This window comes from Camelina sativa, chromosome 6, assembly GCF_030686135.1.
Source record: "Camelina sativa cultivar CO46 ecotype springtype chromosome 6, ASM3068613v1".
NCBI classification, from domain to species: domain Eukaryota; kingdom Viridiplantae; phylum Streptophyta; class Magnoliopsida; order Brassicales; family Brassicaceae; genus Camelina; species Camelina sativa.
The window spans coordinates 13411688-13436564 of record NC_141885.1 but is presented as its reverse complement, the minus strand read 5'-3'; the positions used below and the strand labels follow the sequence as shown (position 1 = coordinate 13436564).

Here is a 24877-nt window from a genome sequence, read left to right as displayed (position 1 = left end):
TTAGAGCATTTAGGGTGTTGCATTTCTGCATTTGCATATTTTGGATGAAAACAGGTGCTAAAGAGCCAAAAATGAGGAAAAACAAGGACAACTCGAGCATGTACCCGAAGGAGCCATCGAGCTGCAAGAACAAGTCCAAACCCCAACACGATCGAGGAGGATCCAAGAGCATGAAGAGTAACCCGAAGATCCACCCGAGGAGTAACCCGACTTCACCCTCTTGTACCCCATCGAGTAGATCATCAGGCAGGTCCGGGAAGCTAGGTCAAATGGGTTTCCATATATAAACCCCCTCTTCCCCTAGCTTGCAAAGTAGCACGCCGCAGACCCTCAAACCAGAGAGCGAGAGCTTCTGTGAGAGAACTGGGCGACTCAACATTTTTCTTCTTGTTTTGCATTTTTATTTTGTAGTTTTCATAGATTTCTATCTTTTACTTTCTCTACTCTACTCTATCTTTTAATACAATGTCATTTTCATTCATTTTGATTGCTTTGTTATTCGCTTCTATGTCCGAGTAGTGTAGTAAAGTTTCTAGGGATGGGATAGATGATTTTGTGTTCTTGATCGGTTAGGATGCTTTAGTTGATTGTAAATGATTGATAGATTTCCTTCTAGATTGGTGCTCTTAATGCTGTCAACAGACCGAAAGGTTGAGAATAGATCTAGGGCGTTTACAAATGCTACAGGCCGAATGGAGTAGATAAAATGCTTGATTTAGCCAATGCTAGAGGTTTACTTAACTCTGAGTAACAAAATTAGATGAGTTTAAGTCTACTGACAATAATGAATCGTTCTTAATGCCTGCTTGTTCATATTGCTAGTGCGACAGTGTGGTAATGTGTTCAAGGTTGATTTTTGCTAGTGCGAAAGTGTGGTGACAAGGTCTTAGAGGTTCATTGTCTAGGAAATAATTGCTTGAGGCATGTAAGGCATCCGTACTGGTCTAGAACACTTAGGATTCAATTACCCCCATCCTTAGAAACTTTCGTATTTTATTTATTTGCATTTCTTTCACTCACTCGACTACTTACCCGATCAGGTACACGATAACCTGTATCAAATAATACCTCGAGCTGTTCATATCTCACTTGCATACTCGATCACCCCACTCGATCCTGTACTCGATTGCTTGCATCGAGTGCTTAGGTCGTGTGGTCGATTGCTTGCATCGATTGCTTGCATACTCGATGATGAAACGTGACTTTGCATACTATTTGGTTTTCTCTATATTTATATTGTTGTTATAATTGTCATATTTTCTGATTTTCAATACTAACATTTTAACGTAGTGATGAGAGAATGGTATGACAAGCATTGCAGCGGTTGACATGTGGGTGGGCGAACAATTTGACTACGATTATAATTTCAACACATGTGTTTGGGACAAACAATGTGGCCACTATACTCAGGTTGTGTGGAGAAACACGGAGAAGTAGGGATGTGCAAAAGCGAGATGTAAGAATGGTCAAACCTTCATCACTTGCAACTACGATCCTCCCGGTAACTGGGTTGGCGAGTGGCCTTACTAAAAAAATTCCATTTAAATGCTTACAAATCATATATGTATTGTTCAGTTATACAAATCATCTATCGTGGAACTAATAAACATTGGAACTAATAAAGATTGTGGAAATCATAATAATTCTTTTTATTATAATTTTTATTTTTGATTGCCTATGATTCTTGGAATCATCAGTTCCAAAAACAAGTTTTAATTCAGTTACTCCTATGAGATTGAATAAAATTAATGGAAGTCAAAGGATAAGAAGATTTTATTTCCGTGTATAGTTTTCTAATTGTTGTAGCCATTTTTTATTTAGTTTATTTAAGAAATATGAAAGTAATATAGTTAGTAGATATGAAATTTCGACTTTTTGTAATTCTATAACTTAGAAATCGACTATTTTTAATAATTTTTTATTCAAAAAGTGTAGGTTCAAAAAAATCTTTTAACAAATTTTTCTAATCAAATTTTGATAAAATTATCTCAAAATTGAGACTGTAATGGTGTTGAGGAGCAGACTTGGGAGTCAGAGGCGAGGTTGAAGGCAAGTTTCAAGAAGTGGTTCGAGAAGCAGTTCGCGACCTGAACTTGTCTAGCCTGGTCCCAGTTGTAGTTCGTGGTTGGAGCGGGAATGGAGTATTCCAGCACATCTCTCTTGTTTACTTGGTCGCTTAGCGGTGATTGGTTGTGCAACTAAGTAACAAGATGAGGTGGTGCTCGGGATACAAAATTTCCGTGAGGCGGTGTTTGAGGGAAGGTTTCCTGAAATAGAAGTTTCTATAAGTGGAAAGTTTCCAGAAGTGGGATGTGCTAAAAATTGGGAAGTTTTATGGGAGATAGAATTTGTCCATTTTTAGTGGCAGAGAGCCTTGGAGGGGCTTGTGTGGCCTTAGTGGCGGACTTTTGAGTCATTGCGTCGTGTGTGGCGGTCTTTCAAGACATTGTGTGGCATTTGTGGCGGGCTGTTTAGCCATGTGTGGCCTTTGTTGCGGGCTGTTTAGCCATTGTGTGGCCTTAGTGGCGAGCTGTTTAGCCAATTTTGTGGCCTTTGTGGCGGCTGTTTAGCCAGAGTGCCTGTTTAGGTTGTCCATCGGGACAGATGGTCTTTGTGACGGTCCTTCGGGACAGATGGTCTTTGTGACGGTCCTTCGGGACAGATGGTCTTTGTGACGGTCCTTTGGGACAGATGGTCTTGGTGACAGTCCTTCGGGACGAGTGGCCTTGGTAGCGTTCCTGTTTAGGACATTTGTTTGGCCTTTGTGGTGATCCTGTTTAGGACATTTGTTTGGTCTTTGTGGCGGTCATGTTTAGGACACTTGTTTGGCCTTTGTGGCAGTCCTGTTTAGGACATTTGGTTGGCCTTGGTGGCGGCCCGTGGGGGAATATGTGGTTGGTAGGACATTGTGTTGTCTTACACGAGCCACGAGAAGGAAACCTGGATATAGATAGGACTTAGACGTGTTCAGAATTTTTTGCTCGCGACTCTTGGGGAACTTAGGTTCTCCTAGTACCATCATATTCTAATACTTTGTGGCTTGAGAGTATGGTGTGATCGTATAATCAAGGCAATGAAGAGGAGGATGTTTTAGGGTCTCGATTGGATGTTGTCTGGCATTGCTAGGTTGCTAGAGTTGGGTCATTAGAAATATTGCTAGGTTGCTGGTTTTGTGTTTCTTGTTGTTTGGTATTTGGATATTGTTTATGTAATAATATTGGTTTATTATTGGTTATTTTTTTGTATTGATTATTCTAATGTTGGTTGTAATTATGGTTAGCTGGCTAGTGGGTATGAGACCACTAGTTATAATTTATTATTTATTATTTTATTATTAAAAAAAAACAAGTCGGGTCGTTTCAGTAAATTAAATTTACAATACACAAAATAAACAATCACAAGATGACAAAAAAAAAATTTATGGAAAAAACGTAAGGACTTTGAAAATGTATCGAGTTAATCAACGTTGCGAACTCCAAAAAGTAAAGTTAAATTATATGATTTAGGTAGGCCATGAAGAATGTACGGGCCTAAACACCTCTAACCTTATTATCATATACAATAGAACCTCTATAAATTAATATTTGTTATAAATTAATAAAAATAAATTGATCTTGGTTTAGGGTTTAGGGTTTCGGGTTTAGGGTTTAGGGCTTCCAATTCGATAAAATAATAAAATAATACTTTTTAAAAAAATCTATGTAAAAATATGGTTCCATATATATCATAAATTAGTAATGATATAAGCTAAATATATATATATATATATATACTAGATTAGAACCCGCACATGGCGGGTTTATAATTTTTAAAATAAAATTAAATTTATCAAATAATATAAAGTAAATATTTTTAGTAAGTAAATAGATACACGGAGGTGTCCAATGTGATAGTTGATGTAAAAGATGTGACTCTACGATTGAAACTATTAATAACGTTTTTATTTTGAATGTCCTCGTTCGTGTGAAGTTTGAGATTTTTCTCTGAGTCTGGTCTTGTCAGAGGGTTTACCATATGAGTCGGTGTACTCGAATTTGGATTTTGTTTTCTGGAGGGACGTCTCTCAACAGGGTGATCGTTATTAACTTCTTCAATTAGCATGAATTTTATGGGCAATCTGAAAGGCCATAAATAAAAAAAATCAAGGTTAAGAGATAGAGGTGAATGATATAATTACTCAGACTTTGGGCGATAATTTAGCCTGGGAATAGGCGCTCTCTGTTACGACAGTCATGTCAGCTCCATCTTCGTATTCAGATGTCCAGGTTTCTTCATCTCGTTGTCAGATTGATGGTTCTTGGAAAGAAACCGATGTGCATTCATGATTGGGCTGGTGGTGTTGCGTTGGTGAGGAGCAAACCTTGTTGTTGGGGGCCAAGTGTCTAAAACAGAGCCCCTCCCCCTGCATTCGGAGTTAAAAACGTTGTTGTGGGCCATTGAGCAGATACATGTTGAAGGGATCGTTTGTCAACGTTTTGAGACTGATTGTGCTGAGTTACTCACTATGGTGCAGTCTTCTGAATATTGGCCTTCCTTCTCCAACTTGCTCGATGAGTTTCACTCGCTGGAGCCTTTCCCACTATTCTCCATCTCTTGGATCCCGCGTGCGTCAAATACGAAGGCGGATTGTCTTGCCCGTGCTTCGTGTTCTCTTATCTCTGAAATTTCTTTTGTAAATCCTTTCTCTCCGGTTTGGGCAGCTAATCCTTTCCCTCCGGTTTGGGCAGCTAACCAAGAAATTTTCTTTTAATTGTTTGATTGAAAAAAAAACAGTAAATAGATACGCTTTTAGTTAAAGAAAATAGATGTAGATGAGTTCAAAGTTATTAAAATTAAATTAAATTTAACAAAGAATATATATTTAGTTCTTTTATTAAGTAAAAACAATATATAAAAGTAAATAGATAAACTTTTAATTATAGAAAATAGTTTTTTTTTTTGCTATAATACACTAATGTATATCCATTTACAAATCTACTATCTACATCACAACTAAAAATGTATTTGTACACACAAATATATTTTACTGTTAAAATATACTCTTTAGTCTTTACTACTACCAACAAATTGTCTTTATGAACACATTAAAAAATATATTATATGTCTCTTTACTTTAATATTTTTGTAGTTACAAAAACGCATATGTTAATCTTACAAACTCCTATCTTATATATAACAATAGCAGTCTTTTTGAATAAATTATTTGATTAGTGAAAAAAATATAAGACAATCTATTTTTTTTTTAACAATATTTTTCTTTGTGTAAAGGTGAGAATTACATTTTTTTAGAAACAGTAATTAATTGTATAATTTTCACAATGATTTTTTTCTTATATAAAAAGTAATATTTTTTCTTGTAAAATTAGCAACTTAAAATTAAAATAAGTAAACAATATTATAATTTCGAATTTTATGATATATATATATATATAATTTCCTTATAATGATTTTTTCTAAATTTTAAAACTGTTTAAATATTTTAAATAAAATTAGGTTTTCCTTTCTCTATTTTACTTTTATATAAAACTTTTTATGGTAGGTTTTGAATTTTTACATTTTTATTTTTTATAATTTTAATAAATTTAAAATTGACATGTGTCATTATCTGAATGATATAATTGACACATGTCACGATCTTGTTAATGAGTAATTTTGATATCAAACTTTATATAATAAGATAAGAAACTTTAGTGAAATATGACTATATTGTTGTTGTTTTACTATTCTTGAATTTGCATTCTTGTTGGATCTCATCTATAAACTTTCTCATTGCATCAAAAATCTTTTGTGTTGTTTTTTCAAATTGCATCCAAAAATTGTGGAGCATCCTTGACGTGATAGTTGCTTACTTATGTGTAATTAGTTCTAAAAATACCGCAATATCTTCTTGGACTTCAATGTTATCCAAAAATCTAAACATCTAAATATTAATCATTTTCACATGGATAATCAAATAATTTATTGACATCCATCATATTACGATAGCCAAAATTATAAATTAAGAAAATTCTATAAAAGTGTGAATTATAACAAAAATATTTTAAGCGCAAAACCACCCCTCTAATCACCATTCTCATCACGCAAGACACCCCATGCAGTAGCGGGTCAAGGATTACCATGAGAGGCTCCATCTGTGTTTTCTTTCAACCAACCAGGGTTCGGGAATCTCCAACAAATCATTCGCTCCACTCTACCCATCCTCAACCTTCCTTCTTCACAGGACCGAGTAGCATTTACCACCTCTTGAGCCAGGTCTCTCAGGAATTTATCTCTAGCTCTGCATTTACCTATTACACCAAAAACATTCATACATCACCACTTCCAACCCCACCAAACAGCCATAACAAAAATTATCGACCAAGATAGACGATCCCTAGTCACCTCCCCATTCAACTTCGCATACAACCATTCCAACAAAGTTTGACCAAAGAACTCACTCCTCTTCTGCATTGGAGACAAGGCACAACCAAAATCCCGACATGGCAGGACAATCTCGTAGATCATGTAGAATTGTCTCCACTCCACCCTTGCATACAATACATACATTAAAGTCAAATAAGTGACATCTACGTCTTTCAACATTCACCATTAACACCTGATGCCCTACGAGCCATAGAAAAACTCTTACTCGTTCTCGTACAACCATTCTCCAAACTCAAGTAAAGAACGCGGCCATGTGTGGTCGTGGAGTATAATTGTGAATGATCATCTCAGAGGCTGAGCTCACTCTAAATACACCATCTATATTCCTCCTGATGCGGACATCAGAACCAAACCAAACCGGGAGCATGGCGAACCAACCGGGCCACACACCAAACCGGTCCACGAAGAGCATCTTGGATAATCTTTTCCCAAATGGAGTTCTGATAAAGCACAAAGAGAAGGGTTAATTAATCATCATCAAATTAACAATAAGGAGTCCAATGGTTCAAGAGGGATCAAGCATTAGAAAGTCAAATTACATTATTTTTGGGATAAGATTGTTGCACTCTTTTTCCCTTGTCTAGGATTTTTCCCACTTGGTTTACCTAGAAAAGTTTTTAATAAGGTAACACCAAGTCATCAAGGAATCACTTACCATTCATCTGAATCAAAGATGACACAAAAATTCATAGCTGAAGTACTTGTTGGAGTACTCGCTGGACCTGCTGACCTACTCGCTGACAGACATGCTGAACTACTCGCGGATGAATCAGACATCATTGCAAGCTATGAAGAGTTTCGGCCTTTTGACACTTGGACCAGCCCTAGAGGAAGCCCACACACCTATTTGATTCACCACAAGTCTCCAGCCCATGGAGAACAACCCAAGAGAAGACCCAAGTCCAAACCACCCTTTGAATCATGTCCGTCTATTTACTTGGAGCCAAATATGGAATTTCCATTTGCCTTCACTTGGAAGTGACCCAAATCTACATATGGAAACCAAGAGAGCCTCCACAACCACCAGAGAATATTTGGAAGATATTCACACGCAATAATAGCTATTGGATCAGGCGGATTCAGTTATATAATTACTTGCCTTTTTCATATCTGATTGTCATCAATGCACAACGACTACTTCCTATTCTATTCTTGTACATATTTGTGTTTCCAAAAGTGCACAAGAAGCTTCCAAGCCGTCACCACTTCCTCCCCAAGTTAACGAGATACAAGGCACATCTTGTTGCCTTATTTGGACTGATTCTACACTTAATGGTCCAACGATCATACAGTAGAACCTCTATAAATTAATACTCTTTAAATGAATACTCGCTATAAATTAATAATTTTTTCCGGTATCGATAATATAATAAGATAATAATGTTTTTGAAAATCCTATGTAAAAATATAGTCCCAGCAATATCATAAATTGATAATGATATAAACTATATATATATATAAATAAGAAATGTGACTCTATTGTCGTTTGTCTATTCTTGAATTTGCATTTTAGTTGGGGTTCATCTCTAATTTTTTTCATTGTATGAAAAACTTTTAATGTTGTCTTCTCAAATCGCATCCAAAAATGCAGTAATTGTTTTTTACATGTAATCTAAAGACACTGCAATATGTTATTCGACTTCATCATTACCATGAAAGATAATACCAACAATTTCTTCTAAACTCTAAACTTCTAACATTTGTCATTTTCACCTAGATAATTAAGTAAACTATTAACATCAACCATATTACGATATCTAAGATTATAAATTAATAAAATTCTATAAAAATGTGAATCATAACAAAGTATCTTAGTTTGTAATATAAAATTTTCAAAACTATGATAAAAAATATTAATAAGATAATAATGTTTTTGAAAATTCTATTAATTTATCGATGAATTAATAATTATTAATTTATCGATAAATTAAAACCTCTATAAATTAATAAAATTTCATGGTCCTGACCTTATTAATTTATAGAGGTTTTACTGTATTATCATTAATTGTTGCGATTTCTTTCTTGTTTTAGAACACTAGAACGTGTAGCTGAGCCTATATATGCTCATTAGTTCGTTCATTGTAAATTACCTTTGATCATTTTAAAGTAATTGAAACGTTTTCTTCTTTACAAAGTCTGAGTCTTTGTATTGCTTTGTTCTTTAGTTCTTTGTGGGTGATTCACTAAGTGCTTTAGAATCCTGCGGATTAAGTTTGTTTAGTGATTCAACATCCTTGATTCATTCATTGATCGAGCGATTCGATTATCCCACTGATTGAGTGAGTCAATCACCCATCTATCCATCGTATCACCCCTTGATTTACGATAGAGTGTTTCATAGCCAGCTCGTGAATTCCACCTTCCGCAAGATAAGCTTTGAATCTCTTGATCCTTGTGTGATCTTAATTTGGAGTGATTCCAATCTTATATCATCTAATATCAGAGCTTTAAAAGCTCCTATCCCCAAGGTTGTATCTCTTCAACCTATATCATTTTACTTTTTGTTATTTATTTACTTTTATAAAACCAAAAGCCAAATAAAAATTTTGTTTCTTGCTTTTGCTCTTGTTTATTTGCTTCAGTTTCTTTAAAACAAAAAAAAATTATAGTTGCTTTAGTTAATTATTTATTTCCCTATTTTGATTTTTTTTTTTTTAAAACATGCAAATCATATTTTGTTATTTTAATGATTTTTTCGAAATTTTATAAAACCAGAAAAAAAAAATAAGAATAATACAAGAAAAAAGAAAAATTGAAAATTTGCAATTTTTGAATTTATTTAAAAAAAAACTCATTTCTATTTTATATTTAATCTTTTTTTTTACTTGTTTGATCTACTTTTGATACATCTTTCATTTGCTTGTGCGAGATTCTTTTATCACGAAAACCAAAGCAAACATGGAGTCCATTGAGTTTTACTCGGGAGAAGAAATCCATAGAGAAGAGCCCTATCTAGTAATGTCGGATGAGGACGACAACTATGAAGCTATATCGAGGCAACAAGATGATAGTTCAGTTTCTGATTCAAGGGAAGAACCAGATCGTGAAGCACCAGACCCTGAACCACCCGACTCATACAACACCAATAAATGCCATTCTTAATCATGGATTAAATATAAAGATGATTTTTGTAGACGTGGTTAAAAATCTCCACTGACCAAAATTATGTTTTTTTCAGGAAATGATAATCACATTAAGAAGGGAGACAACATGGAGTATGATAGAGGAACAACAAAGGAATACCATTATCAATATCCTAAAAGGCGAAAACAGAATTCCAACCATCACATCTTGTCACACCAAGTGCCTACATCCTCATGTCAAGCAAAACCGAGAGACAAGTACTTCCGTACAAACTCACAAGTGGTACAGGAAGTGACTCAAAGAGGATCAATTCGGTTTAAACCACCTCCAAGTGGTAGACGTGATCCCCTAGCTGAGAGAGATGCAAGGGCCAGTATGCTAAGAGGAGACGAGCTCGAACATGGCACTAGCAAAGACCCATTGCTATCAAATCCCAACCAGACCTACAAGACAAATTTCAGGTTATCTCTAAACAATGGTTATGAATATTTTGGACTTGAGAGTTTTGAGTTTGCAGGACACAAAAGAGATTATCCACAATGGGAACTTAACATGGACATGTACTTTAAGTACTATGCCATTCCCAAAGAAGATAGGCTCGAATATTGTCTTAAACAATTCATGGGAAGCGCAAGACTTTGGTGGAACCAAGAAGAAAAAGTTAGACGAAGGTTTAAGGAGCCAATACTCAACGTGGGGACAACTAAAGTTGCTTATGAGGGAGAGATATGCACCTCAAATGCTGTCCCATCCTAGTCAAAACACTTACCCTTCAGAGGAACCAAGCCGAGAGAAAACTACACACCACCGTGTTAGTTCCAATCAAAAAGCATATCAAAATTCCAACAAGGTAAGTTACACGAATACTGAGCTTAACTTTTATCATCAACTAGACCACTTGATGCACTTGCTTTCATCCAAAAGGTATGAGAAAGGTACAGGTGAAAAAGGAGAATCGAAACCCATACCTTCACTTGAACCACGAGACAAACTCAAGCAAGGTAAGTCCTCTAATTTTTCAAAGTCAAGTGAATCGGCATGCTATAAATGTCATAAGAGAGGTCATTTTGCTGCAACATGTCCTCAAAGAAAAGTAGAAGATTTCACATCGCTAGAATTAAAATTGAATGCATCTAGTTCAAATGATTGTTTATCAACATCAAATTTAGAAACTTCCAATTCTAGATTAATGCGCTTGTCTTTGCCAAGGGGTAGTGATGCAGGTCAATGTCATAGCATGGATGACATATCTAAAGAGGTAGACTACAAGGTATCATTTTCAAAGGTAGTTGATGTTGACACAAGTCTTGAGGCAGAACTTTCCAAAACAACATCAACACAAGTTTGCCAAAATAAGGTGTATGAGCAACCAACTCCTAAAGCATGTGTGAAGGCACAACCATCTTCAACACCATTTGATCCTGCTTCAAAGAACACTCTCATTAAGTCAGATTTGATGTCAAACACTCTACATGGTACTCTAGTAAGTAAAACATATGATCTTATTCTATATTGGAATAATTTAACAATTGATTGTAGCTTCAAACACTTTGTCATAAATGATTCAACTTCAAGTATAATGCACTTGATTTTATCCTTAAGTTTCAAGCAAGATACAGGTACCATAGACGTGTATAATGGCGAGCGAGAGACCACATCTAAAAGGGTTTTAAATGTGGAGAAAACGGAAAAACTAGCAAAGCGTGATAACATGCGACCAAACCAAGAGCTAGAAACGTGTTTACAAGCCACTAAAGAAGATGAGGTTGACACCAACATCTTGTTGCAGGAAGAACCACCAGATCGATCATTAAATCAACCAACGTTGTTGATTTTGAATGATACACTCATCGATGAACTATGTCAAGTAAGTAACCCATTATTTCAATTTATTTCTATTAATTTGAATGATGTGATTATAAACTTGCTAGGACCTAAAGAGTGTGAGAAAAACATTGGTTGCTTAAATAAACCTATGGAACTAATTTCTTGTATATTAATTGATACACTTCGCAATATACTTAGTGCTACACTTTTGTATAACAGAAATGGTTCAAACCAAAAATATTTTACATGTTTATATTGATCCCATGACTGTAATAACCCACTTTTTCTTCGCCAAAAGTGTCAACAACATTGCAGGTACAAAAGAGGATCATAAAGGCGATTTACCGGAGATGAAGAGACCCATGAATATTCTAAATCAAAACCGGAGTAAACCAGCGCCATTGGTGGTCACACACCATTCCTTAAGGAGACTACAAGAGTCCCGAAATCTTTCTTAATTAAAGAGGAACCATCGGATCTCAAAGCTCAAGCGCAGATCCAAGGAGGAGCTAAGCACGTTACACAATCAACCATGATACCGGATCAAAACCGAGACGTGATCCTATCTTTCCTGCTCAAAGGAGAGCAACTTGATGCACCACACATCACAAAACAAAAACCATACCGAGGTAAGACCCTAACTCCCAAAATCGAATGAAAGCTAACTTGCTTTCTCTTGGTGAAGATAGTACAGTTTCAAGGACGAAACTTTTTCAAGGGAGAGGGTATGATGCGGACATCAGAACTAAACCAAACCGGGAGCATGGCGAACCAACCGGGCCACACACCAAACCGGTCCACGAAGAGCATCTTGGAGAATCTTTTCCAAGAGAAGGGTTAATTAATCATCATCAAATTAACCCTAAGGAGTCCAATGGTTCAAGAGGGATCAAGCATTAGCAAGTCAAATTACCTACTTTTTGGGATATGACTGTTGCACTCTTTTTCCCTTTCTTAGGGTTTTTCCCACTTGGTTTACCTAGAAAGGTTTTTAATGAGGCAACACCAAGTCATCAAAGAATCACTTACCATTCATCTGATTCAAAGATGACAAAAGAAGTCATAGCTGAAGTACTTGTTGGACTACTCGCTGGACCTGCTGAACTAGTCGCTGACAGACATGTTGAACTACTCGCAGATGGATCAGACATCATTGCAAGCTATGAAGAGTTTCGGCCTTTTGACACTTGGACCAGTCCTAGAGGAAGCCCAGAACCCTATTTAATTCACCACAAGTCTCCAGCCCATGGAGAACAACCCAAGAGAAGACCCAAGTCCAAACCACCCTTTGAATCATGTCCGTCTATTTACTTGGAGCCAAATATGGAATTTCCATTTGCCTTCACTTGGAAGTGACCCAAATCTACATATGGAAACCAAGAGAGCCTCCACAACCACCAGAGAATATTTGGAAGATATTCACATGCAATAATAGCTATTGGATCAGGCGGATTCAGTTATATAATTACTTGCCTTTTTTGGATCTGATTGTCATCAATGCACAACGACTACTTCCTATTCTATTATTGTGAATATTTTTGTTTCCAAAAGTGCCCAAGAAGCTTCCAAGATGTCACCACTTCCTCCTAAGTTAATGAGATACAAGGCACATCTTCTTGCCTTATTTGGAATGATTCTACACTTAATGGTCCAACGATCATATTTTCATTTGTTGCGATTTCTTTCTTGTTTTAGAACACTAGAACGTGTAGCTGAGCCTATATATGCTCATTAGTTCGTTCATTGAAAATTACCCTTGATCATTTTAAAGTAATAGAAATGTTTTCATCTTTACAAAGTTTGAGTCTTTGTATTGCTTTGTTCTTTAGTTCTTTGTGAGTGATTCACTAAGTGCTTCAGAATCCTGCGGATTAAGTTTGTTGAGTGATTCAACATCCTTCATTCGTTCATTGATCGAGTGAGTCGATTATCCTACTGATTGAGTGAGTCAATCACCCATATATCCATCGTATCACCCCTTGATTCACGAGAGAGTGCTTCAGAGCCAGCTCGTGAAATTCCACCTTTCGCAAGATAAGATTGGAATCTCTTGATCCTTGTGTGATCTTAAGTTGGAGTGATTCCAATCTTATATCACCTCCCCCATGACAGCCAATCCTTCGCCCCAGTGAAGTTATCAACAGCTACCGCCATTAACTCCTCTCTCTTAGCAAGTAAGGTTTATTTAAACATTAAGATTATATGACAATTTAAGAGAGAAGTTTGAAAAACTGGTGTGGGTACGTGAGAACTCTCAAACAACTCATTTTATTACTTTAGCGTGTATCATTGCAAAACAAAACATTTGTGTGCATTCGTTCATAATTTAAATAAAAGTCAACTTGAGTTTTTGTTTTTTGTTATTTGCAAGATGACTTAAAATATAGGGAGATTTATTCAGGTGTCATATGTTTTAGGTAATATTACCAGAACCATTATAAAAAAATAATTATTACTAAAATATTTCGGGTATTTTCAATATAACCAACGTGCTATTGTTTTATGTTACAGGAAAAAACATAATTACAAAAATGTCATTGCCACGTCAGACGCCACGTCAGAAATTGCTGACGTGTATTAAATAACTCAGCCATAACGCATTACAGAGGTAATGACGGCAGACTTACAGTATGTTGCGATTGATTAATAGATAAAAATTTGAGTTATGAGCGGACGGCAGACTTAGAGCATAACCCAGTCAAGCGTTACAGCTGACTTAATGAATTCTGGCTGAGTTTCCCTTACGGCTGAGTTATGATCTGATGGTTGAGTTGTCAAAATTTTGACTGAATTATCACTACGACACAGCTGAATTAGCATTCTGAATCTGGCTGAGTTATGAACAACGGCAGACTAATGAGGTGTGGTTATGGCTAAGTTCTGGTTAAATTTTATAACTCAGCTGCCATGAGCTGACTTATCGGAAAACTTGGTCAATTCATGGCGAACTTAGTAGAAAAAGATTAATTACTAGAATATCATTCAGTTACGGTTGCTGACTTATTAAACGATACCGCTGAGTTACAAATTTTCAGTTGAATTATGACATTAAGCGGCTGAATTTGACTGCCATTTTTTTCTTTTTAATTACTGTTATAGTATTCATGTTGCGGCTGAATTAGAATTTTGTTTGATGGCTGATTTACATATCGTTTGGTGGCTGATTTGTCACTTCGGACGCATCATCCATGTCATCATTCCATGTGATCAAGTTCTCTGGAAATACTAAACGTCGTTCCTTCGACTCATGCTCTTCAACTGGTTTAAAAGTGAAGGATTTACATATTTTCTACCTTCCTCTTCACCTTGTTTTTCACTTCTTAATTATACTCATTCTTCTTCATTTTCTTTCATGGATCCAGTTCTGGTAATTGTTGTTTCCGGTAATGGGGTAAAGAAACCCAATTATGTATTTAACACCGATGATAGAGGGTGTAGAGTTGTGCAGATAGATGCGGAAACAATGCACGCCAAGTTTAATTTAATTTTATTTTTTGTTATAAGTCAGCCACCAAACATTATAACTCAGTTGTCATATGAATCTAAGAGACATTTTGTTTTCCCTTAAGTATTATTACTCAGCCGTCAAGTAATAAAATTCAGTTGTTTACTTTTATTTCTTGTTATAAGTCAGCCACAGAATATTTTAACTTAGTCGTCATATGAGCCTATGAAACCTTTCTATTTCTCTTAAATATTATAACTCAGCCGTGAAGTAATATAAATCAGACATTCACTTTCAGCTTATTTCTTGTTATAAGTGAGCCACCAAGAATTATAACTCAGCCGTCGTAGGAATTTACGAGACCTTCTGTTTTCCTTTAAGTATTATAACTCAGCCGTGAAATAATATAAATCAGACATTCATTGTCAATAATGACGTGGAATTGTTTGCTGATATGTACTTTTTAATATTTTTGGAATTAAAAATAAAAAATAAACCCAGGATGTTAATTATAATTACATCCAGAGCACTAAATATCTGAACAATTTTTTAAAAATCTATACATATCAAGAATAAACCAACTTTTCTATAACATCTGAGTAATTCTTTCTAAAATATAATATATTGCATTTTGGGTCCTATTCGAATGAGCCGAAAAATTCCATTGTAGATCACAAATTTTGGGTATGGGTTTTAGATTCTTGGGATGTGTTAGCGATGAATTTATAAAACTTTTATCTTATAGCTCTTTCAAGTTTCAACTATGGTTTTTCACTAATAGTTTTCAGATTTTTTGTAATATAAAAAATAGGATTTTAATATACACGAGATGCTACGTTTTTAACATTTTTAATTTCATAGTATCAAAATTTTAGTTTTAGGAAGACATTTAGAGCACATTAATCTCTTGGTGATGACGGTGTCTTCTCTTTTAGAATGGCTGGCGTTCTCGATATATTTAGACGACATCAAAATTGACAAGGATGAGTTTTCTTCTTTCTCTTTATCTAACTTTTCAAGACGCAAATGTAAATGCGGGTTCTTTGACACGTCAAACGCGTATATCCAGTGGCGGAGCAAGAATAATGGATTATGGGGTCATATATTACTAATATGAAAAATTATTGGAGTTTTTGTTATAATCTTAAAAGATTATATAAATACAATAAGAAAAACATTGTATTGAAAAATAAAAAAAAAAAGGGTAAAAAAGGTAGTGGAACTTCAGACATGGGTGCCAATTCACTAAAAACAGACAAAATTTGCCATTATTTGATATATATATACAAGCTCTCTTCCTTCACTAGCTCCGCCAGTGCGTACATTTTTGCATTATGTTCTGCTTGTAAAAACTTTTCCACTTAAATGGCTCATATGACGTAATTTTTTGTTGTAAGAAAAAAATAGAACACACTAATCTGAACTGAATTGATGAAGATGTCAGCAACTCCGACAAATTGGTCTGCTTTCTCAACACCTTCAAATTTGTTCGTAAGGATTAAAGATCTCTTCTCTTTGGGTCTCGTTTCTTATTTTTTACACTCTTTAAACTCTAAGGCATACACGGAGTGCTGGACAATATTTGTTACATGCTGGTTTGGATATTTTTTTTCCAATGTAATTAAAACACATTCTTTAAATCAAAGTCTATACAGTTAAAATTCAATTTTACATTTACTTGGTTAGATTTCAGCTTAATTAACTCTTACCGTTTCCTCTTCCAAATAAATGGACTAGAGATGAAATTTTGAAATTGAACTGAACCCAAAAGAAATTACATTTAGTTAACAATTATTCATCTTAAACTTGAGAAACATGAAGAAAACCATACGCAAATAGCAACCAAAGTAAAACCAAATCAAGTTGAACATAGACATAAACACAATCTCTAACGCCAATTAGTATTCTCGGGGTTGACATAGGTTTGTGCAGCCGTCCCCATCTCATCCTCCTCATCAAACTCATCATCCAGTGGTTGCGGCTGCTGCTGAGGCATTGAGTTCTCCGGAAAACTAGTTGAACCATAATCAGTACTCATCGTAGCGGCTGGGGATACTAGTCCATGATGACCAGTAATATTCTCTCGTTGATGGGCTTGGCTTACAACAGCACTTGTGTCCGCATAATGGACAGAGTTATCGATAGTACAATTGTTACCAAAACTTAATTGATTCATATTACTTGTATTATGAATATTGATATATGGGTGGATACAATCACTCGAGGTGTCATCTGAGGTGGTGTTGACACCATGGCCCGTGGCAGCCAAGATTGTTGGCTCGGCAATACGGAGGAGCCAACCTACAGTTTCGCCGTCAGTCTTGAAGCCTAGCTCTTGTGTCAGCTTAAAAACTTGAGAAGCACAGCTCACCGGAAGCCGGATGCGACGGTTACGACCCCTGGATGAAGTTGGAGTCTTCCTCGCCTTTCCCCCAATGTTATTTTTGTTGTTTCTCAAAACCATTTTTTGGCTCTGTTTTTTTCTTTTTCAAGTGTAAGTGTAAGTGGTAAACTACATTTCTTGTACATTGTTTTATATTGATGATTTACATAAGACCAATACAATATAAAGGTGTAACTGACTCATAAATATAAAATAATATATATTAAACTGTATATGGTATTAAATAAAAAAATAGTTTTATAGCTTTAAACTTATATAGGATAATTTAAATATAGGTCCACTTACTAATGTCAATTTTGAGGAAATAATTATCTTAAATTGTTACAGACCAAAGACAGCTAATATAATACATGTATGTATCACACAATATTCATGCATCTTATCTTTTTTATTTTATTTACATATTAAATCTTAATATTTTATGACTTTTTATATAAATGGATGATATCTACAAATTTACTTCTTTATATAGTCTGTATCACCATTTACAGTTATTTGTTGTTATATAGGAAATATAAATTAATCAAATATAAAAAAAATAATGAACAAAGGGCAGAAAAGAAGACGAAATAACGTTTGATATTGGGTTATTTCTTATATTAGTGGGCGCATATATATATTATGCGTCATAAACGTAGGTTCAGCCGTGTCTCTTATATGTGTATTGCTTTGGTGAATGAACAAGAAAGCATATCGTATGTTCCTACTGCGGATCAACTAGGAGATTTGTTAACCAAGGTGACTCGTGATCACACTTTGATCGCTTAGTTTCCAAGTTAAGCCTCATTAATCTTCATTCTCTAACTAGAAGGAGTATTAGGCCATATCTTATATTAATGGGGTCGTATGTATTATATCGTTATAGACATAGGTTTTTCCGTGTTTCTTTATATGTATAAATATGATTGTATTGCCTTGGTGAATGAAAAAAGCATACCCCATATTCTTCTACATCTGATTTGAGAATATGCATTATATGCATAGTATAGCATATAACAAAATATTATGATTTATAAATAATGAAATTATGATGGTTATTTTATCATACATAGTAATGTTAGAATGCTCAAAGTAATCCAAAATCAAATTTCTTTCCGGACGAGTATATGGGACTCACTGCTACATCATCGTCTTTACCTTTTCCATGGTTATTTTCGGTTTGGCAAAAGACAGAACTTGTAATGAAAATATGAACACTGTATAAATTAGTTTACGGAGTTACTTATGTCCTAAGAAACAATGAATCTAGGGCTCACTTCTAATTTCAGGCAACAAAATGCCAAAATTGACGGAGATGAAACTCGACTCACTCATTTCTCACTTTATCTTCTTCCTTGAGACCATCAGATACTTCGATGCCTCGGTGATGGCAAAGACGGATATCGGGAGACTCCTCAATATCTTCATCAGGCTGTGGCAAAATTTGGAGACATCAATTACATTTTGTAAACACAAGGACTAGAGAATATGAATAATTGAGGGATCACCTGCAGTAACTGAAGTAACCGCCAAAACAAGTAATCGAGGATCATAACCATACAAAATAGCTTCCCCGCCCAAGCTCCACACGAGAGGAACCTACAGAAGATCAGATATTCGTCAATAACGAAGAAAATGGAGGGGGTGGGGTTTAAATTAATCAATATGAGTAAGAATATAATGTACCGAGATAGACGTTCTAGAAGGTTCCTATTTGAACACTTCAAAGCACGGTCATATACAATCTCGGTTCTTTTAGCAACATCTTGCCAACTGTAGAGCTTCTTCATCTAGTAGCAACAAGCAAACCAAAAAAAAATTAAAGGCTTAGAGAAGAGACTCTAAACTCTTATAAATAGACTTATATTTGGATTTGAAGCAGAACTCACTCGATTGTGCATCTCCTCGGGGTTAATACTTGGGAGTATTGATATTGCCTTCTCAATTGCTCTTACCATATCATCCGGATCTGGTTCAGCAAGTACAACCATGTCATCTGGTAGGACCTGCAAGTTGTGAAGAAAACTTGATTTGATCAAATCTGGAAGAAAGAAACAATGAGGATGAACTGAAAGGGCAACGAAGATATTATAGGAAATGTTACACACCTCTGGGACACCTCCAACACGAGTGCTGACAGTTAATAATCCGCAACTAGCTGCCTCTAATATAGCTATGCAGAAGGCTTCTGTTAAAGAACTGTCAGAGGATCAAGACTGTAGTAGCAGTAACTGATAAAAAACTAATGTCTAGTTTTGTGAATTTTAAACATTAAAAAGTGTAAGAATCAGCACACCTGTTCAGGAAAATATGACCGGTTACCAATACAGAGCGTACACGAGAATGTGGCACTGCACCCAGCATTTCAACTCTATCTTGGAGAGAATGCTTCTCTCTCATTTCCTCTAAACGCACATGTTTTGGTCCGTCCCCTCCAACTACAAAACGAACCTTTCAAAAACCAAATAAAATAAGTAAATGCGGATACTAAAAGAGCTAATGGCGGTATGATTGGTTACTAATGTGAGCTGGGGGTTTAAACTCACATTGGGGTATAAACGGCAAACTTCTGGAATGACTTCAACAAGCAAATCCGCACCTTTACGATACACTAATCTACTTATGACAACTATAGTGATGATATCAGTACTGGGACGAAGAGAAGCAGGCTTGAACATAGCAGTATCAACAGCATTTGGTATCATAAAAACCTTTGCTGGGGGCAATCCAGACCTTAGAACCGTATTCTCCTTGCTCGTGTGTGAAACACAAATCGCCTGGTCTATATCTGCTAAACTGAACTGTAAAACCTTGTTCATGTGGATACTCCCAACATCAGAAAACCCATACAAGGAATGATCTGTAAACACAACTTTATAGCCCATCGTCCTGGCATGCATTAAAGCTTCATGACAAAGCGTAGAGAAAGCTTGATGTCCATGAACTACTGTGATTTTCTCGCGTCTAAGTATGGTCCTTACAATGGGAAGTGTTCCGTAAACTATCGGAAATGTGGTCTGCATAACAAAAGGTCTCCAAGGTACATAATATACTTTGAGTCCACCTGTCATATATCGAACTCCAGTACGGTTCCCATAAGCATGTGTCATAACCACCACCTGCAACAAAGGCACCAATACCTTAAACTAATTCCCCAAAGAAGAGAATAACGAAACTTTGGCCCAAGCTCCTATCACACTATTCTACATTACTTGGTTACAGATACTGATTATAAAGCCTGAAAATTGAATAGTCACATCCTAAACTAGCATAGAAGGGCTTCGAGAATTTGATTCTGCCATAACAAAAAACGCAAAAAGACATGAACTTAATGATCTCACACTGACCTTGTAGCAGACGCTATAGAAGAAGCTAAAAGCACCAAACAATAGAAGAACGCAAATTTGGCCCCAAGCTCCTATCACATTATATGCTACATTACTTGATTACAGCTAGTGATGATATTATGATAAAGCCTGAAACTTGAATTATAATCACATCCTATTGAACTAGCATCCAGGTTTATGAGAATTCGATTTCCATATAGCTAAAAAATCGCAAAAAAGGTATGAACTTTGATTGATTAAGAAGACACTGACCTTGTGACCGAGCTTTAACAAGCATTGAGAGAGATAATATATATGATTCTCGACACCACCAAAGTTTGGGAAGAAGAAATCAGAGACCATTAAAACCCTAAGCTTTGGTGGTTCCGCCATAGATTAAAAAAAAAAAACTCAAACCGCCGGATTAGTTCTAACAACAAAACAACCAAATTAGAAAATTAGATACTCTAATCGGAGAACGTCACACATTATTAAATCTCAAAAATGGAGGAGTGAAAATGAAAAAGAAGAGAGAGAGACGACTCACGGGAAAGAATCGCGGCGGAGCCAAGTGGCTGAGGAACACAAAGCGATCGGAGCTGATCGGACCACCAGTGATGTGATCTTGGTTTAATCTCGGTTCGCTTAAAATCATTTGGAGAGGTAAGGTGGGCTTCGTGTTTTGGAAAAGCCTAAGAGAAGAAGCTGAGGCCCATGAAGATATAAAAGTCTAACTGGATAAGATTAATCTGGAATTACATTTTTAAATTTAATCTAAAAGTTGACAATAACTACATCAAAATAGCATTAGAAAGATGAGCATATTAGTTTCTTCTTAAGAATAATTGTAATTAAAAATAATAATATATTGAAATTAATATTATTAGTTTGTAAAAAAAACAACTCACTTTTTCTCTAAATAATTATGGACGAAAATTCAAAATTAATATTTAAAAATTATTTACCAATCAAGATTTTTTAAAAAAAACTAAGATTTGATATCTAGCTATAGCATATTATTTGTTTAAGTTATTACATTTGGAAGTTTTTTTAGGATTTAGAATCATAATTATTTTATCATCTTTGTTTAACCGTAGTTTCAAATTATTTTGAATTATTATATAATACATATAATATTATTAATTATGTAATATGTGTAAAAAGAGTTTTACCTATTTTATGATTCAACTTATTTAAAATAAATGTATCTCATGATTGAAGTGGCTCAATCTAAAGTATTCTTAGAGATTCGTTGAGAACATTTACAATATAGACATCAAAGAGTAATATCTCTTATTGTTTTAGAGGGTTTATGAGTGAGAAACAAATCAAGAGTTAAGGGTTTACTTAGAATCAAGCTATCATCTTATCAAAACCTAACAGCTCTAATATCAAACTGTTATGGACTTTCTTTGTTTGAGAATTAAGAAATATGAAAAGTTTTAGCTCCCTCTTAGAGATTAAGGTTAATTCTTAGGGCTTGATCTCTCATTAGCATAAAGACCTACATTTATACTGAAAAAACTCATTAGCATAAAGACCTATATTTATACTGAAGACCTAAACGTGAAAAGCAAACAACCAAACCTAATGATTAAAGGAAAACTCCCAATACTAAATTAATAATTAAACTAATTAAATAAAACCAAAACACCTAAAGACCAAACTCCTTGTCATGTAACATCAACCATAGTCATGTATTAGATAAAATTGGTAGTGACATATAAATTTTCACAAGGAGAAATAAAAGAGTGAAATGGACTCAGTAATAATGTGCCTCGACGACTTTTGAATAGAAGTCCCATGATTCATGCATCTCAGTTGTGGCCAATAGCTGACCCAGGATAAATTTTAAATCAGGTTAAACAAGTAAAAAAAATTTTGATGAGAATAAATGTGTTTTTTTCTCAATAACCATTAGGGAAATTTAAAAATTTGCACAGGTCATGTGACCTGCGTTGTTTGTACATAGGTCCGCCACTGGTTATGGCAGGCTGGCTAGTTGGATTCTCGTCTACAAAATTCTGAACATTATTAGCATCCGCTAACTTTTTAAGGTACTTCTTTAGTATACCGTCAGGTCCTGTTCTCAAAATTGAAAGCACATAAGATATTAGCAATCAATGCGGCATCTTTCTTAATAATTGATTGAAAGAGAAGGTTAAGAACTATCTGATTCTTCATTGAATCTTTCAGCTTGATGTTACAAAACTAGGGATGATCTTGAATATTAATTAGGTAAAAGAATCACCCAATGCAGAATCGTTAGGGTCTTTGTACCTTTACGGGTAAGGAAAGATTCTAGTGTGTGGCTGAAAAAGAGTAAAAAATGTGTCAATCACTGATGTATGATCCAGGCTAAAAAATACCTTGGCGTTTAAAAGATGTGTCGCAAACATTTAACAATTCTTACATGATTACACAAGGTTTTATAGGGCGAATCATCAAGCAAAGTGTTTTTCTCATTGCACTTTAGTTTGTCACAGCTAAGACATTTCCCAAACTTTTCTTAAATTCTTAAGGATAAGAGGGTTCTCTTTATCCTCAAGAGTGTGCTTTTTCGTTGTAGCGCATTTTGCCTTATCCTGTGTATATGAAGAAATGCAATTTCCATATATAGCTCATACATATTGTAACTTGTATATTTCTATAATATCAAAGTAAACCGCATATCTCATTATCAAGAACATAGTCATAGAGGCACTTACGAAACAGAATAGTGGGGTCATAGACTTATGATATCCCATGAGTTGTTCGACCATCTCCTCGACTAATAATTTGGTAAAAAAAAAAGTAAAAGATGGATTAAAACAATTTTTTTGGATAAAAACATGGATTAAACTTAATAGAGCTATCACAAACGACATAAAAAGAAAAGCAATGAAACTGAGTGTCGAAACTTATTGTTCCCTAGATGACCAAATCCCAACAACAAATCTGTCAAAGCAAAACTCCAGAAAACTATCAAGAAAATATCTGCTGACAACTATAGAAAAACAAATAAATTACTCTAGAGAACATATAAGTTGCCACATATAAATTGATATTTTCTTACCTTTTCTGTTAGGTACTTCAGAAAATTTCATATTGTGCATGTTCTATTTTGCATGTTCTAATTGCAGTTAAATTCCGTCTTATGAACGATATCAACATGAATTCCATTTAGATCAAACGCAATCAACTTGCACGTTATTTGACCTTCGCATGAGCATCTAGCAAGATTTTCCCCATGCTCATTCATCTTATTTGTTTCAACATTCAACTTTATCAACGACAATACCTTGGGCCCCCAAACATCATGGTTATGAACTTCTACTTTTTTACTTTTTTTCTGTTTTTTGGTATTTTCTATTCCGAAAGCTGTAAATAAGTTTAGCATCCTACATCGGTAATAATAGTATCCCATAATTGAGGCAGCACAAGGACCTCATTTAACGATATTAAGATAGATATTGGTATTTAGTAAATAAACATAAATATTATATATATATATATATATGAGATATATATTATTGATACTTTTGAAATATTAATGAACAATGAAGTAATATTTTAAATAATTTTACGTGGTATTTGATTTAAACAGAAGATTTTGTTGTGAACGCTATACAATTTTAATGTATGGTGTATATTTGGTACAATAGGAACATGTATTACTTCAGCATTAACCTTAGAAATAGAATGATCGTAGTCTAAATTTGAATTGTTAAATATTCAGTCATGAAAGATAATAAATTCAGAAAATTGGATACATAAATATTTATATGATCTATCATAATTTTATTTTTCCTACACCAATTTACTAATGATTCCCCAATTTTTTTTTTAACATAGTTGACTTAACAATTGCTTCTATCTGAGATTCTCCACGAATGTTTCCGTTTTTCCATATCCCCACGATCTTTGATCATGATTTATGCAAATGTTTAACGATTTTTATTTCCTACATTTGCCAACTGTTTACTTTTTTTTCCTCTAAAATCGTTTTCTCAGTTTATTTCTCATTTGGAAACTATATTTACAGTAAAACCTCTATAAATTAATAATGTTGGGACCAAAATATTTTATTAATTTATAGTGATATTAATTTATAGATATATTTTTAATAGTTTAACTATTAAAAATTATGAATTGAGACAATTTTAACAATAATTTTGGATATTCAAAATTTTATGGTATTGGAATTGAATTTGTAATATGTAGAAAACATTATTAACAATAAATTACAAATACAATAGACAAATTCACTTATACACATAACATACATAAAATAAAATTTATGAATAATAATATAGATTGTTGTATTTTAATAGTCAATCAAAATATCAAAATGTAAATGATGGATATCTAAAAATTGAAAACTTAAAAAAATGTAGCTATATTTATGAC

General features: G+C 34.5%; 2 protein-coding genes and 1 pseudogene across 9 annotated transcripts; 1 reads left to right on the top strand and 2 right to left on the bottom strand.

Annotated features, from left to right (window-relative positions):
- Nucleotides 1-10059: 10059 nt before the first annotated feature.
- On the top strand, nt 10060-12690 carry LOC147942528 (uncharacterized; annotated as a pseudogene).
- A 3803-nt stretch (nt 12691-16493) lies between these two features.
- On the bottom strand, nt 16494-17288 carry LOC104790765 (transcription factor TCP16-like). The gene has a single exon (XM_010516549.3). It carries the CDS (start codon nt 17241-17243, stop codon nt 16668-16670), a length of 576 nt encoding a protein of 191 aa, XP_010514851.1. The 5' UTR covers nt 17244-17288; the 3' UTR covers nt 16494-16667.
- A 967-nt stretch (nt 17289-18255) lies between these two features.
- Nucleotides 18256-21172, bottom strand: LOC104790763 (phosphatidylinositol N-acetylglucosaminyltransferase subunit A). Of its 8 annotated transcripts, none has more exons than XR_015558983.1 (10): nt 21036-21109; nt 20762-20918; nt 20510-20580; nt 19709-20281; nt 19459-19613; nt 19271-19350; nt 19052-19168; nt 18849-18952; nt 18671-18761; nt 18256-18594 (listed from the first exon to the last, which is right to left on the bottom strand). XR_015558983.1 is itself a non-coding variant. In XM_087452970.1 (10 exons), the coding sequence occupies exons 2-10, from the start codon at nt 20784-20786 to the stop codon at nt 18490-18492; spliced, it is 1332 nt and encodes a 443-aa protein (XP_087309096.1). In that variant the 5' UTR covers nt 20787-20918; nt 21036-21115; the 3' UTR covers nt 18256-18489. The 8 variants fall into 8 exon arrangements, 4 of the variants coding, with proteins under 4 accessions (XP_087309096.1, XP_010514850.1, XP_087309097.1 ...); XR_015558985.1 differs by having other exon boundaries at nt 19459-19600; XM_087452970.1 differs by having other exon boundaries at nt 19271-19361; nt 21036-21115.
- Between the last annotated feature and the right edge of the window lie 3705 nt (nt 21173-24877).

Bases quoted from the DNA above. Each gene is read 5' to 3' on its own strand.
- LOC104790765 (XM_010516549.3), bottom strand. From the start codon at position 17,243: ATGGTTTTGAGAAACAACAAAAATAACATTGGGGGAAAGGCGAGGAAG.
- LOC104790763 (XM_010516548.2), bottom strand. From the start codon at position 20,881: ATGGCGGAACCACCAAAGCTTAGGGTTTTAATGGTCTCTGATTTCTTC. The intron at 18,762-18,848 runs GTACATTATATT...GATCTTCTGTAG, and splicing joins CTTCTAGAACGTCTATCTCG to GTTCCTCTCGTGTGGAGCTT. The intron at 18,595-18,670 runs GTGATCCCTCAA...ATTTTGCCACAG, and splicing joins GGTTACTTCAGTTACTGCAG to CCTGATGAAGATATTGAGGA.